This window comes from Cinclus cinclus, chromosome 2 (assembly GCF_963662255.1).
Source record: "Cinclus cinclus chromosome 2, bCinCin1.1, whole genome shotgun sequence".
NCBI classification, from domain to species: domain Eukaryota; kingdom Metazoa; phylum Chordata; class Aves; order Passeriformes; family Cinclidae; genus Cinclus; species Cinclus cinclus.
Genome location: NC_085047.1, coordinates 31201929 through 31218444, shown reverse-complemented (window position 1 = coordinate 31218444; position 16516 = coordinate 31201929). Strand labels below are relative to the sequence as shown.

Genomic DNA, 16516 nt, shown 5'->3' with positions numbered 1-16516 from the left:
TAAGTTTTGTGTTCTGACTAGCGATGCCCTGAAGCCTCCATCTACTAAGGGTGGTAAGGACATTAACTGCAGTCTGGAAATGTTCTCTCTTAATGAATCCTTTATGATCTTTTCTTTCAGTGAGACTGATGTGAAGCAACTTTGGTTGCAGCTAAGAAAAGAAGAACCTCATTTACTTTCCAATTTTGAAGAGTTCCTTGTCAGAATTTTTTCCCAGCTCCAAGAAGCAGATAATGAGAAGAACGAGTTGGAATGTGCTCTAAAAAAGTTAGTACTTCTCTTTGTTAGACTGCTCATGTAGTTTTAAAACTATTTTATCTGCTATTTGAACTTCTGAAACAAACAAGGTATTTCACTGGAGAGCTGAGGACAAGACTTAATATAATGTAAAATTTCCCATAATGTAAAATTTTATCAGGTATCAAGACTACTGGTAAAACTATTCTTATGGCAGAACTGAATTAAATTAACTTTTCTCTTCAGGTTAAGATTTTACTGACTGAAATTCTTTTGCAGATATGTGTTATTGCATTGAAGTTTTAAGACAATATTGAATGATTCCAATCTAGTTAATCAGTTTGATTCCAGAGGAAAGTCATATTTAACAGTAAATCTGGTAAATTATCGGTGTGCTTTGCAAGCATTGCATGCAGAAAAGCTATAAACCTGGATTAACTGGTCAGAGACATAAGAGGTTTAAGATGCTGGAGCAGAACAAAGCACTGATACTAGTGAAAATGTAAGCTAAGAAACATATATAAAGCAAACCTATGAAACATAGTCAATAACATATAAGTTTTATATATAAAACATATAAAATATAAATATAAACAAATACATAAAATACACATAAAATATGTATAAGAACTAAAAATGAATAGATCATTCTTTTTATGTAGTTATCTAGAGGGAGAAAAGTTATGATGCCAAATCTTAACAAAATGTGAAATTCTGGTCACTGTATTTTTATTTTAAAGTGTCACTTCTGAATTTCAGATTCTTACAGACTGAGCAAGAAACGCAAATATATAGTTGAAAATTTACTTCATTTGTTCAGCACACTCCTGACTATTCTGAGAACGTAACAAGGCTTATGAAGAAGGGAAAAACCTTAAAATGTATGATCATTAAATACAATTGGTTTATACTGGTAGTTGCATTTTCAGCTAAGTCTCTGTGTGTGGTTTTAGCCTCAGACAGCTGGAAACAGTATGCAGAGAGTTTTGCTGTCTCTTTTGGACTAGAGATTGTTAACTACCGTGTGGTGAGAGGTTTGTTCTGTGGGTTTTTTGGGGGTTTTTTTTATGAGTGTTTCTTTTTGGGAACTGAATGAATAAATGTGTCTGTTTAATAGCTCTGATCAGTGCAGAGATGTACATAGAGTACATTAGCATTATCTTTTCTGGCTGATGTGAAATCTCTGCCTTGAAAGTGCATTGGATTTTTATGCCTTTGTAGTAAAAACATGTTTTAGCAAATTTCTTCTTTTTGTTGCTCCTGATAACACCACTGATTTCAGCATATTGATTGTTGTTTTGTTTGTAGTCGATTGCTGGAAGGAATCAGAGTAGTAATGTTGTTTTTGGTAGTAACAGTGGGGATGAATAACCTGTTTCTTTTAAACTATCTATGAATAACAGCAAAGCTCAAGACAGAACCATATAGGGGAGAAGATTATTTTTTTTTAATACCCACGTATTTACTAGCAGTCAGATGCATATATCTGTAGAGACTGGCCAGGATTTACTGTGGGGTCACAGAAAAAAAGGGATGCTGGGTTTTGAGGTCTTATAATGTCTACTGGGTTGTTCTTGGTTGGTGACAATAATAATCTTTGCAAATTGAATATGAATTTGATCTTTCATCTTTCCTTCCTGAGACTTTCCTTCCTGACTCACCTCCTTGAGTCATTAGGCAATAAGGCAGTGTACTCTCAGCCTTTTGTCTCCTTTCCTGGGTGTAGACTGTGCTTTTGCCTTCAAATATTCCTTTTTCTTTTATCCTGAATGCCCTGAGAAGCTTCATGTGCATGTACTGGGATCTTTATGCCATAAAAATCTATGTTCTTCACCCTTGATGTTATTCTCTACCTTTTTTGTTGTCTTTTCTTCTGGACCTTTCACACAGGCATATTTTCATTCTTGAACCTCAGACCCGATGTCTAAGAGATCCAGGAGTTTCCTCCTGTTCTGGCTCAATAGATTCAGTAGGTTGCTGCTGTTCCTGTTTGTAGGTCCAGGCATCAGAGAGGCTGACCAAGTAGTCTCAATACACAAACATGCAAATACAGCACACCTGGGGGACTGTGCAGGTTAATACTGATGCAACTAGAGAGAGAGAGAGAAAAAAGAGGGATTTTAAACCAAATGTGATTTTCTGGGTACAATATTTATTTCCCAGAGTAGATTAGTTCTCCTTGTTTTTTGGTATTTGTGTTTCATTTTAAGTGCTAGTTTAAAATTAGACAGCTTCTTAAACATAGCAGTAGTGTTTTTTTACAATAATAGGGTGATGTATTGAGCACCCTCCAAAAAAAGCAGAGATAAACATTAGGAAGAGAAAATAAAAGCATATTTATGTGATGGGCAATTGCAATTCCAGAGAAAGCCCATGGGGGCATTAGAACATCCCAAAATTGGCCAAAAGGGGCCAGTAAACTGCTGGGCACTACGAGGCAAGGTACTGAGCACCTGGGAAAGCGTGGTTTTGCCACTACACGGACTCTTGGTGCACCCATGTCCTGAGTGCACTGTGGGAAATTCTGGTCTCTGCAACACAGGAAGAATGTAGTGGGATGAGGAAAATGCAGGGAATGGCAACTCAGTGGTTAAAGGAACAGAACAGCTATTCTGAGAGAGCTATTTTAAAAAGGTCGTATCTCTTGAGTGAGGAGGCAAAGGCTGGAGTGGAATATGACAGACCTTGTTATTTTTCAAATCCCTGGCAGTAGAACCAAGGGGCTTTTAATAAGACTGATAGGAAGTAAGCCTAAAAGAGATGAGAAAGACCTTTTTCTTCTAATAGCAGATAAAATCTTCAACTACCATTAGCTCTGTCTGCTGCTGTGCTTTGCATTTGAAGGGCAAAGCTAATAAAAATGTAGACAGTGTTTCAAACAAGACTCCTAAACAGGCAAGATAAACAAAAGGGTAAAGGGGAAGGGAAGGATGAACTTCTCACTGGGCTTAGCATGGGGTAGTGTCAGAATCCATCTTTGTGGAAGAAGAGGAAAATCAGCATCTCAGGAGATTAGTTCACGCTGTGAACTAATACAAATCACTGTATTTTTTTAAGGAGAAGGAGCCATTATGACAAACTGCATGACAGCAGTTGTGAAATCGAAACAATTCACATTGCAGCTACACGAATGGGCAGAAATTGAACCTTTGTAAGTGTGTTGATCCTGAATTTATCACCTGAATTTAGTGAGCTCATGTTACATTTCGTCTGCTTTCGTTTCCATCTGTTTTTTCCACAGTGTTAGTGAAAAGAGAGACTACATTATCAAATACAGCTGAAATGATAAAATTATGTGTTAAATAAAACTTGATTGAGTAATCTAAGGGAGTAGAAAAACATGTCACATTTTCACTTAACAATGATATATCCTTATTGACTCAGTCTTTTACTCCTGAATATATGTGGGGAATGTTTGCCAGCTAGTGTATTAGATTATTTTTTTCTTCTGCTTGTTAGTTACTTTACTTATGATTTTTTAGACTTCTGATTACGAAGGGATATTATTTTCCCCTTCTGTTTGATCTGATAAGAGATAAGAATGGAAATCCATGAATGAAATGCTTGGAGAGTATTCAGCCTGCAGAGATGGCATGTGCTTATGTGCCAGACCAACTGAAAAGTTCCCTACATTCAGGAGGGCCTTCAGGATGTAGTCTTCATGGTGCTACCATATCCTTTGCTTCCAAACGCATAAGAGGAAAGAAATACCTAAATCAGCAAGCTAAAACACAGGACTAAAGTTATTCTCTCTGTCACACAGAAGCCCAGAAAATCCTTGTCATTCCCATGGAAACACTGACTGCTGTGCAACATGTTCTGCCTTTACAAAGTTAGAGGGCTTTTCAATAGCCTAGCATGGGTCAAAGTGACATTAAACTGCACTAATACAGCAGGTGTACAGGAGATCTTAGCATCTCTGCCATGCCTTCCTAGGTACTTGTTATTTCTCTGTGAATTGGTGTAATTTGATTCCGTTGATGAGTGCTAATTTAAGGATTTAGCATTTTCTTAGTTTTGGGAAAACAATTTGAGATTAGAACAGGACCCATCTTTAGAGCAGAAGGGTAGAGTAAGGCAGCAAAAAGGGCTCCTGGATTTTCTGGCACTCTCTATTTGAAATGTTGCTGTCACATGGCAGAGGCCCTTTTGGGGCCTGGTTTTCTCACCTATACCGAGTTTACAAAAGTCTAAGTGACAGCCATTTTTTTCCTCCAATTCTTGTTGCTTTACAGCTGTTTATTGCTTCTGTAAATCCTGGGAAAGTGTCTCACATTTTTTAACCTGTGACTGAAAAACCAAGCTGGCAGTGTCAGGTGCTCTGCTGTTGAAAGGGGGGAAGACAGACTCGTTTCTGGTTTTACTCACTCTTCTTTGATTAGGTAAAGTTTTGGAATTTTCTTTAAAATTGGCTTTGTTTTAAACAAGACTAGAAGCAGGCCTTCAAGAAGCAGAAACATAGAATATGTACAGCATTAGTTAAAAAAAAAAAAGTAGATACAAAGTAATTGTTGGGGTTTTTTTCTACTGCATGTTCTTTGTCTTGTTCTTGCTGATGTGAATTCCCTTGAAGATTCTGAACTTTATTTGTAACAGCATTATGCAGATTGCTCAAGGATCAGCTATGGCAGGAAGAATATGGGGGATTATACAGTACTGTCAGGTAATGGTCCTAATAGTCTGTATAAAATTTTTTCTAGGGTGTCCCCTGAGTTTGATACAAAGAGATTTTTGCTTTTCAGTGTCTGGATTAATGAGCATTGAATAGAGTAGTAACAGAGCAAAGCAGATATCTTGTTTCCAGTTAATTTTTTTCTATCCAAGCTAAAGCATTTGTTCCATGTAATCCTTCATGGATCAAACTGCAGTGGTATTAAATGCAATATTCTACTGGAAAAAAAGTCAAGTCTGTGGTTTCTTCTTTTTTTTTTTTTTCCCTACATAGTGACATACACTTGTGCACAACGTATTTATTTCTGTTCCTTGTCTGGGCTTTATAAATTTGTTTCATCAAAGCAGTTAGAGAGGCAGTAAGGCTGCTTTTAAGAAGGTCTTTCAAGAATTCCATTCTAGCTAATGTGTCTTAGATAGAACTACCTCATTCAGCATCCTGAATGGGCACAAGTGCAGTACAGTAGTAAAAAAAAGGAAGTTGCTGTGAAAATAGTTTTAACTATCAAATTCAGGCTCTGATATCTTGGTATTGTCATTAGGAAACTCTTCCTTATACCCAAGATCTAGTAGTCATTAAAATTGCAGCATGAACAGCTGCTTTGTATGGTAACATCAGCTTTATATTAGCTTTTAAGCTGTTGAAGCTTTACTTCCACAAGAAAAAAAGAAATAATCTGTGAGCTTTGCTGCACAAAAATTTCTATTTCCTTGACACCAGAACATTCTTTGGAGTTTTTTGTTAAGGCAGAGATGTGAAGCTTAGCTGGTAATGGGGGCAGTGAGTTGAAGTAATGCTACAAGGACCCACTCAGTGTATTTTTCTCTCTTACTAGGAAAATTGCTGCTTATGATGAAGAAATTCAACATCTCTATGAGGAAATGGAACAGCAAATCAAAAAGGAGAAAGAGCAGTTTCTCTTGAAGGTGAGTGTGTCTGTTATGGTGACCATGGATTCTGCTCCCTCTTTCAGTTGTTTTAAACTTGTTCTGGGTATGAAATTAAAGCCCACAAAATGTGTTTCACAACAGAGAAAGAAAAATATCTTTTACCGCACAGCTGCTTTTGTACTGCAGCTTCAAACTTTCAGTCTCTGCAGTTTCAAGCTAAGTGACTTGTTGGATGAAGGAGCTGTGATGCCCTATGGCCAGTGTCTGGCATGAAGCACAGCTGGCATTCTTTTGAAAGTCACTTTAACTGCAAACTTTGGTGCTTCCCTAGGAAAACTGTATTGCTGCTACTATCAGGAAAAACACTCTGTGAGGCTGTTCAGAGCAGCACCAATCCTGTTGACTTCTGCAGTCTCTGCTTTTTGGGAGGGGATAACAAGAGATTAATTGAGTGATGGCAGTAATTTGTGGAACAACCACGGGTTATTTGCAAAATAAACAGGGGGCAGAATCTTTTGTCACTGCCACGGTGCTTCCAGAAGACCTGAAGATGAATTCCTTTTTCTTGGAAAGTTGTCTTTAAATCTCCTCTACTGTGTCCATAGTCTTGTCTTTTCTTTTCTTTTTTCTTTTCTTTTCTTTTCTTTTCTTTTCTTTTCTTTTCTTTTCTTTTCTTTTCTTTTCTTTTCTTTTCTTTTCTTTTCTTTTCTTTTCTTTTCTTTTCTTTTCTTTTCTTTTCTTTTCTTTTCTTTTCTTTTCTTTTCTTTTCTTTTCTTTTCTTTTTCTTTTTCTTGTAAAACAAGGAAACTAACATGAACTTCCAGCATGCTCCAGGAAAGAGTCATCTTAGAATCATGTACGTAGGAAGGTGACACCTTACTTCCTAACTAGATCAGGATGCTCAGGAACTTGGCCAATTAAGTTTTGAGTTTTAAAATATTGGAGCTTCCACAGCTGCTCTGGGTGGCCTGGGACAGCCAATCATGAGCTTTCAGCTCATCCCTTTTTGTTGTCTTGGCATCAGTCATATAAATGAAACAAACAGGGTTTCAGCAGTATGTGATAGAAATAGTTACCAAAATCATGGTTATTGCTTCCATGCTCAATCAAATATATATAAATATAGCTAGACAACATAATCACATATATCTAAAGCTTCCCTTTGTGATGCAAATATATCAAGTATTTTTTGTTTTCTGCCAACCAAAATAAAAGAAAAAGAGAAAAATAAAAAGAAAAAAAAAAGCCTTATGAGCAGTCTAAGAAATCATTCTTTTCACTTGCCTTACTGGGCAGTGAACCTGGTTCAAATTTTCAAGTTCTTTTCCATTCCAAGCTGAGAGCAGCTTTTAGTGGTGGATGAGAAGAAACCTTTAAATAAAGTTTGTATGTCAGCTGAAGGATAAAAAGTATTTGCAACTTTGTCTGACAGCAGTTTTGTGGAAAAAATAGTTTATGTGCTCTTAATAGTCCACAACTGAAGTTGTACTAAAAAACCCCAAACAAAAAAGACTTTTCCATAAGCAATGATTGTTGGATCTCCTAATTAGTTGTTTATTTGAGGTTAAGCCATTTCTTTCAAGCTTTTTCATGAAAGCTTCCCACTCAAGCTATTTGCAGTTTAGTCAGCAGTCACACTGAGGCCTGCCAGACACTCATGAAGTATTGTTTCTTTGCATGGCTAATTTGAGATCTGGGGAGATCTGACTGTTAAATTCTTTCTTTAATGCAAAATCTTACAAAGACTTTACAGCCTGGAGAGATGCATTGATGCCATATAAAGGGGAAATTACTGTGGCTTGAATGAAGAGCAGCTCTTGAAGAATAGGTTTAAAGAAATTGGTAAGATGCAAATAAGTACAAAGTGTAGCTATTTACAATACTTAATAGCCCACTGACTGAATGTTACACAAAAGGGGCAGTTAGTCTGTTTTTTTCACTTGCATATATATTCTTACCCAGAAAGAGCCAGTTATCATGCATTTGATTACCCCATTACATGTACTGCTTAAGGGGAAACACTTGTAAGAACCCTGCTGTCTTGAGGAAATTTTTATTTTTATTTAGAGGCATTTTCCTGGGGACCTTAGAGAGTAGAAGCCTGTTTTTGGAGAAACAGGACAGATTCTCAGCTGATACAAACTGCTGGAACCTGATTTTACTGAGGAGAGGGCTGACAATTTTTCTTAGTTGAGGAGTGTCAGAAGGAGTAATCCCAAATGTGACTGGGAGTTCCCGGTGACTTCAGGATACTTAGACAGTGGACAGGTTAATATAATTGCTAAGTGAAAGGCAAAGCTTGAAGCCCCAGTTGCTTGTTTATACCAGTGGAACATCTGTGAAAAAATGTTGTTAGTGACGGATTTGAAGCATGGCAGTTGTTGTTTCTTTCACATCAACCTGAGTTGCTGGGGCTGGAAATGAGAGGATATGTTCTGGCTGCTTTGATTTAGACTGACTAAGCTCCTCAGCCTTCTGCCTGAGATGTCTGCCCCCACTTTCTAGACTCAATACCTCCTCATGGGCAATCAGCACATTCTGTAGCAACCATAGTCATGGAAGCTGCAGGGCTACAGCAGTTTAGAGATTGATAAGTGATACCATCCCTAAACTGAGCACTACCCGTGTCTTGCTACATTTGCTGCAGAAAGCTTCATCCCTGATTTGTTATTACTCCTCCCATGATGCAATTGTGCTGTTCTGTTAATCCATTTCCTATTGGAATTTTGCAGGACACAGAGAGGTTTCAGTCCCACAGTCAAGAGCTGGAGTGCAAGCTGCTGTCAAAAGAACAAGAACTGGAACAGTTGGTTCAAAAACAGAAAAGGGTACTAACTAATATCCCTTGGAGTTAAAAAATAGATAGCTCTTATTTGCTCATATTATTTTCTTTAGGTCCTATTTTAGGTTCCAAAACTGCAAGTTGGTGTGATGGGGTTCTGCCAAATTGCAACCCTCTGTTGTTCTTGTGTCACATGCTTACGAAAAATATTAGCCTCTGTTTCCAAAGTAATTTTCCTTTTATGTGGTAAAATGGAAAATAAAAGAATGCTTTTGATATTCTCCCCGGTTACTAGGCTAATTTTTATGAAAATGTTTCATAATTCCACTGCCTTCAGTGTTCTAGGAACTGGCTTAACACGCAGACAGCTTAAGAGCAGAGAACAATAATTTGGCTCTTCTAGTGCACACCTCTGCTCAAAGCCTGTACCAGCCACTCATATACTTGTTTTGGACTGATTCAGCAGTATGAACTTGAAACACTCCCTCCTGAACAACTTGCTCCTGATATAACTCTGTGATAACAGTTCTATAGCAATGCAGGTTTCCCTTGCACTGGTAACAGCTTGTCAAGTTCCCATATTAAAATGTGGTATGTTTTACTTCTAAAATGCATGGCCTGCTTGGGGGAGCAGAGAACTTGCTGTAAAGTGGCTCCAAGGTCACTGAAGGAAAGACTAGCAATAGGGAAAGGAGGTAGCACTGGAATTTAAACAGCTGAAATAGAATGCCATAAACGCTATTCCTTCTGTAGAATATGTGGACAAAAAGACAAAAGTGTTTCACAATGAGAAGCATCAGCAGTTGCAATAAACTTCCTGGGGAAGTGGTGGATTCTCCAGCACTGGAAACTAAAGATTTAGCTGGGCAGGATGCTGGGTTATCTTGGCTAAACATGTTTTTGCCAAAAGAGTTTGGAACAGATGAACCTTGAGTTCCCCTTCCAGCCTGGTATTCTGTGATTCTGTGAAGTTTAGCTGGTAAGGATACAGGACTGAACTCGAAGTCTATTCCATAGCTGAAATCAACTTCCTGATGCTAACTACCCTTGTCCAGTGGCACTGTGAATCAGAATATATGTGGTTTTATGCAGGCTCTTTACCACATTGCAGCACTACAGTGGATAATTTATACTCAAAGATACCTTTGAGGGCACACATATCAAGTATTTTTCATTTAGTCTGTAACTAACTGCAAAAGAATAAAAAATTACTTATTCTAATTTTGTAATTATTATATTTAATATTTTCCTTTGTTTTTGCTTTAAGCTCTGTTTAAAACTTGGTTGTCAACAATAATTCTGTAAAAAACTCTTGTGTTTTTTTCAAGCAGTGTTTTCTAAATTTGATGTAAACCCACAGAAGCTATTCAAAGGCTTTCACTCAATTTTAGGCTGGGTATAATCAATCAATATAGGCAACAGTACCAGTAAGTCTTATCTTATGATTGTTGTCTACATTGCCATTGTCTACTATTGCCTATCTTGTAGAACATAAAGCAATGTCTGTGCTATTTTTATTAGTATTATTTTTTATCTGATTTTATGTTTTCCATTTCTATTCACTGTATTGCTGTTCTGTTCACTGTATTGCTTATTATTAATAGTATTTACCATGGGGTTTTTTATTTGTAATTTCTAGTATTTATCATTTCCCCTCTCCATTATAAATTTGCATGAATCACAGCAAGGGTGCTTTTGAAAGACAGGATCTTCATACACCATGAAGATTAAACTATCCCATTTTGGTTTTATGGAAAGGAAGCTGTGCTGGATAAATGGAATTCACTATTTCTAATGATGAGATGAGTGACATAATTTTGTTCAGATGATTGATGACAACTGAAACTCTTGTCATTCAACGAGTTGATTGGCCCATCGTTAATCTGATATGCAGTATTTGATTTTTTTTTCTGGTATACCAACCTAACCTATTTATTTGAGTGCTTTACTCAGTGTAGTTAGAAGCACTGTTTTTTACATATAGTTTTCTGATTTCTAATTTCACTTCCTCTGAAAGTGACTTGTCTTTACTCAGATCTGTTTTTATAATACTATATCTCCACTCATTTTCTGGTATTGCTTTTCATTCACTGATGTACCCATGTGTGGTGTCTAATGTTTGCCTTATCCAGGGATCTCTTTTACTTTTGCCTCCTCCTCTGGCATGGAAATATGCCTTGATAATTAAATCTTTTCTTGCAGAGAGTAAAGGTATCTTGATTTAATTATGACTTCAATGCTTGGTAGCATGAGAGAACCACTTGGGAGCAACACAAATGCTTTTTTCCAAACTTCATTAATGTTTCTTTTTTATTTTTAAGTTTAAAATACAATGTAATAATTTCTGTGTTGGAAATGATTAACAAAAATGTGAAAGGGAGCTTTCAAACCAGATGAGCTCAGCTGTTGTTTCCTCTGGCATAGCCAGAGGGATTCTCCCTCATGAGGGTTGTCTGGCTGGCATTGTTCCTCAAGGGATGTGAGTTGGAACATCTCAGGAGGAGGTACTGGGGGCAGAGGATATCCAGCATAACCTCTAGGGCACAGTCTCCTGTGTGAGGGGAAAAAAGTAGGTGTGGATCAGGTGAAGTGCAGGGGAGTTACTGAACTTATATAAAATGCTGGGTTCTGTGCTGATGCCGCATGCTGAAAGGCATGATCTTGGAATTGGGAAAGAGATGCATGAAAACATGTATCAGTAGCACTCAAATGCTTGTAACTGCCTTATGGCACTGTATAAATGTTATATCTTTCACATGCCACTGAAATAAATAGGGAGAAAGAAATATAAAAACTACAGAAAGGATGCTGAGCTAAGAACGAGGGATTACATAGAGAGTGCTCAATGTGTGTCTTTTGGGGACATCAGTATAAATGCCTTCAGCAGCAGCTCATTTGCATAGGATAATCCCAGTTCTTTATTCAACTTAAACTTGGTTTTCCTCTTACCTTTGTCAAAAACAAGAGAATATGCACCATCAAATGCAGTGTCTGTGCTTGACTTGTGGAAATGGGTTAATTCTCTCTGCTCCTTAGATTTTCTTAAGCATATTTATAGGCCATGAGTCTTTTCCCCATCAGTTTCCATCTACCAGATGAACATAGGAGCCAATTTGCAGCTCCAATAAGCAGCTAGAAGCTATAGCATCAATGCCATTCTATTATACCAGCTGAGCATTCATCTAATGATTTATTTTTCTGTACTGGGAGTTGTTTAGGTGAATGCTTCAAAGGTGGTGTTTGGCATTTCTCAGAGGATTGTAGGGTACAGTGGAAGAAGGGAGCTTTGTATTGCTGTGAAACAATCCTTTCTCCTCTTGTTGTGTTCTGGGTTTTGGACATTATAGTATTGTTTTTCTGACAAGAGTCAGCACCAGGATTTACAGCAAGTATTTCTAACACCACTATGGATGACTCTGGGAGCTGATGTTGGCTACCATTGCAGTTACATTTCCAGAACAGTCTCTGTGTAAGTTTTCAGACAGCCATACTATTCTCTTAAGTGGGGTTTCTGTCTGCATTTTGTTGCTCCTAAGATTTTTGAAAGTTCATGTTTGTATGGTAACTTTTTGCTTCTCCCAGAGCCACTCCTCTGAATGAGTCTTAAGTACCTGTAGAGGCTGGGCTTTTACTTAGAATGGATAGCTTCATTCTGTTGAGGGGTGGAAGCAATATTCAGGAACTGACGTAATCTGTCCACGGAAACCAACCTTGTTCAGCAGCAATCTGATGCCCAGCCAGTGTTCCATGTGAAATGTGAGCCTGCTGGGGCTACAGTTCAGCAAATACATTAAGCTGCTGCTGCTGCTGCTAAGTTCTCCCATTCTACACTTGCTCCTGACTCCTCACAGTCCGGGCTAGAAAGTATTTTTTTGGTTTTTTTTATAACCTTGGCCTTGTTCAAAACCAAGACTACAACAACAGCAGTGTTCTAGGGTAGAAATGTGACTGGAAGAGCTGGGTGAGGACAGATGTTGTTGGGTGAGGACAGATTTTGTTGGATGAGCTCTGCTTGTTGGGATGGGCAAAATGAAAGTTCTAACATTGTTATGTCTCAGATCTGGAAGATTGAAATTGTATCATTGTAATGCACCTAGTATGTTTTACATCCCTTAAAATGACTACCAGAAAAACCCAAAATAAAACTTTCATATTTTAGGGTAAGCAATACCTTCCCTAATATGAAGTTTTGCTCTGTTGTCTAAATTTGCTCAGTTAGCCAGGGAGAAGCAGGTAGAACTTCTTTATTTACCAGAATCCACTGTCATCTGCTGTTACTTGTTTTACAGGGAAATTGTATATTTCCTTTGATGCACATTGGAGAGGAAATATAAAAATGGATAGAAAGACTCTAATCCACACTTCTTGGCAGATCTGTCTGAGGTGGCAAAAAGGTCACTGCTTGTTCATATTGCTGGGGATGGGAAGGTTTATCAGCTATCAGATTTAAATCTAACAGTTTTTTAGGTAGAACTCTGAATTAGTCTGTGTAGGCCTGGTCTTTGTGGAAAATAATCGAAAATAGCAGTTGTGAATATCAGCTTAATGTTGCTAATCTGCTCTGTAGCACCTTTTTTGTGGTTTGTACTGGTGTGTTTTTGAACTGGATAAAATTCAGTCATAGAATGGAATGGCTTTGTTTTTGTGCAACATAATTATGTTTGTACAAAGAGCAGTGGAAGAGCACCCTATGTGTTTTATTCATTTTTTAGCTTTGATAGAAATAGCTTCCTGCTCAGCTAACCTCTAAGACCCAAACTGAAAGCCTCAGAAGCAAGATGCCTCAGTCAGTTGAAATGCTTTCTGTTCTATTTTCTTCTTCCACCCCAGTTAGAGCATCAGTGTACACAACTCCTCAGTGGCAAAGAAGAAACCAAAGTAGAGAACACCAAGCTGAAGCTGGCTAACCAGGAACTGCTGAGAGACCTGGAGAGAACATCCCATGAACTGAGCCTAGCTCAACAACAGCTACAAGTGCTTCAGGAGGAGGCATCAAGGCTCCATGAGGAGAAGGAAATGTAAGTGTCCAGCTGCAGCAGTTCTAGTGCACTTGCTTGGTGTGCCAGTGAGCCTCCTCAGGGTACCCAGTGCTGATTTAAGCTTGTGTCATAAGCAGAAACCACCTGTAAAGCTGACTACACTTCTAGCTGCTCTCCCCCAAGTAATTCAGCATGTTTTCTGTCACTTATCTGGCTTCTTTGGAATCTTTTGCTACATCTTCAAACTGTCAGTGTTCTCCCCACTGCCACTGGTTGAGGGTATTTGGAATTCAAAGTCCATGTAGTATCTTAGTTTTGAAATACCAAAGGAATTCCTTATGGAAATGCCTCACAGTTGTGGTACATAATGCTTCATCCTCATCAAAGCTGAGTCTATCTGAAACTTGCTTCTGAGAATGCACTGGCTGTGAGATACCTAGGATCTTCTTTTTTTCCTTCATCAAAAGTAAGCCTAGTAGGGCCAGCAAGATAAAACTTAGCTTATTCTAATTCCCACAAGGCCTAATGGAAATTCAGAACCATAATTTTGGGGTTTTCAGTTCAAATGAAGATTTCAGATTCTGACTGATTAACAAAAAAAAAATCAAGAATAAATATTTACAGCTCATATTTTGAGGGATAAAAATGATCTGTGACATTTTTATGTCACAGGTTTGTTTTGTTTCTTTATTTTGTCTTGCTCCAGCCTTCTGCACAAAGCAGAAGAAGCACTACCCTGAAGCTGTAATTGGCAGAAATGTTCACTGAAGTCCATTTCAAAGAAAATGCTCAGTGGTCTGTAGAAACCTCTCATTGCCAATGGAGAGCACATGAATGGCAGATGGGCCTAGCCATTGCAGCAATGAGCTATATGATTGAGAACTGTTGCTGTTTGACATATTTCAGGATAGAGCAGAACATTAGTTCAAATGTCACATTCTTTTTCTCTTAAGCTTTGTGCCAAGTTCTACTTAGTTAATACTCCTTTAATTTTTGTTGAGGGTATAAATAGTGAACTTTGTTGATAAATTAAAGAATGGCCACTTTGATTAGAATTTTTAGGTTTGCATGTTTGATGTGTGTTTTAGGAGTAGACAGTAGAAATACTCCTCCTCAAGGTGGTTTGTTTCCTCTTTGAGGCCTCTCTTTTCAGATCCAGAGGAAAGACTATGGGATGATCTGATTTAAAAGCTACAGAGGAAATCTGCCCAGTGGTCAGACTGCTGAATAATACTACTGCACTTGCAAAGCACTTTGGATTCAATAGTGGTTTATGGAATTAGAGCTCAGCCCTACTCAGCTGCACCTGCAGGGTTGCTTTAAACATCTATATGAGTCTGGTAAGACCTGAGCTGTTGAAGCAGGTGTAATGTTCATACAGTGCACAGGAAGAACCTGAGGCTTCACTGAAAGGCAAAAAAACCATTTAAAGCCAGACACCAAATTGTATTAAATTAAAGTAAATGGTGTTAAAATGGCTGTGTAAGTGTCAGGATTTGGAAAGAATTTGTAGGGATTGTAGATGTGTGAGCCTGACATATGGTTCCTACAGCAGGATAAGCTCTAATTTTGGATAAAATGTCACCTGCTTTTTAGTGGCCATGAGTGAGAAGTATTTCAGCAGTGTATATTTTCTGAATGCTCCAAGTGCCAGTATCAACATATATTAAGCTCTCTGGATGAAGAAATTAAACAGCAATATTTTTTTGAAAAGAAGAACCTCTACTCCTTCCTCTGCTAACCCCTACTGCTCTGCTACTGTGGGCCTTATACTGAATAAACTTCTTTAAAATATTAACCATTCCTGCGTAATATAATCTACAGTTTTGAAGAAGCTGAGGTCCCAAATGTAGATGCCCCAAGGGTGAAGCATTTTAGCAGTGTTCTAACCATGATTAGAACAATATTTTTTGTTTGTTTGTTTGTTTGTTTGCAGGGAGGTGTATCGGGTGACAGAAACCTTACAGAGAGAGAAGTCAGGACTTTTGAAGCAGTTGGATTTTTTAAGGTAACGTAGATCTTCCATTCAAAAACTTCTTACATAATTCTAAAGAGGTCCATTAAAGGATGAAATTATGTTGGGATATGTAGTTAGTACAGGTGTCAGGGTACTGACAGAAGGGTGCCACAGGGGCAGCCTCTGTGCCAGAGAGAAGCCAGGGATGCCCTGTGACAATGGACACAGCACAGGGCACAGTGGAGCCCCAGAGCCCTGGTGAGCTTCTGGGAAAGCTTCGGTAGGACAGGGTGGAAAGCAGCACAGCAGCTGGAAGAGAAGAGAGAAAAAAAATTGTGTGAGAATGCCCCTCAGACACCAAGGCCAGTGGAGAAGGAGGGGTAGAAGGTGCTGCAGGTACTGGTGGAGCAGAGTCCCTTGTAGCCTGTGCAGGGTGCACACAAGAGCAGGCTCCTGGCAGGAGCTTGGTCCATGGAGAGGAGCCCATGCAGGGGCAGGTTTTCTGGCAGGAATTTGTGGCCCATGGGGGACCCACACTGGAGGAGTCCATTCCTGAAGGACTATTCCCCATGGAAAAGATCTGTGCTGGAGTTTGTGAAGGACTGCAACTTGTGTGAGGGAACTCACACTGCAGCAAGGAAACTGTGAGGAGGAAGGAGCCGCAGAAGGAAGCTGTTATGGACTGACCACCAACCCCATTATTCCTCATCCCCTTGTGCCACTCAGGATTGGTAAGGAAGTAGAAGAGCTGAGGGTGTAGGATTGAAGTTGAGGCTGAGAAGAAAAGGGGGTTGTGGAGAAGGTGATTTTAGTTTTGTCTCTATTTCACATCATCCTACAACTGAGTCTGTTTTGTCTGCGAAGGGCAGCTGTTAAGTAACCTGCTTGTCTTTATCTTGGCCCACAAGCTTTTCCATGTTATTCTCTTCCCTTGAGTTGAGGGAGGAGAGTGAGAGAGTGGCTAGGTGTAAATCTGGCAGCTAGTCATGGCCAACTGCC

General features: G+C 38.7%; 1 protein-coding gene across 1 annotated transcript in view; it reads left to right on the top strand.

Moving 5' to 3' along the window:
- CRACR2A (calcium release activated channel regulator 2A) overlaps positions 1 to 16516 on the top strand; it is a 42555-nt gene that overhangs the window by 8445 nt on the left and 17594 nt on the right. Inside the window, exons 4-8 of the mRNA XM_062513626.1 lie at positions 121 to 267; positions 5745 to 5835; positions 8532 to 8627; positions 13412 to 13599; positions 15497 to 15568. Coding sequence (XP_062369610.1) covers positions 121 to 267; positions 5745 to 5835; positions 8532 to 8627; positions 13412 to 13599; positions 15497 to 15568 — 594 coding nt within the window. The remainder of the gene's footprint in view (positions 1 to 120; positions 268 to 5744; positions 5836 to 8531; positions 8628 to 13411; positions 13600 to 15496; positions 15569 to 16516) is intronic.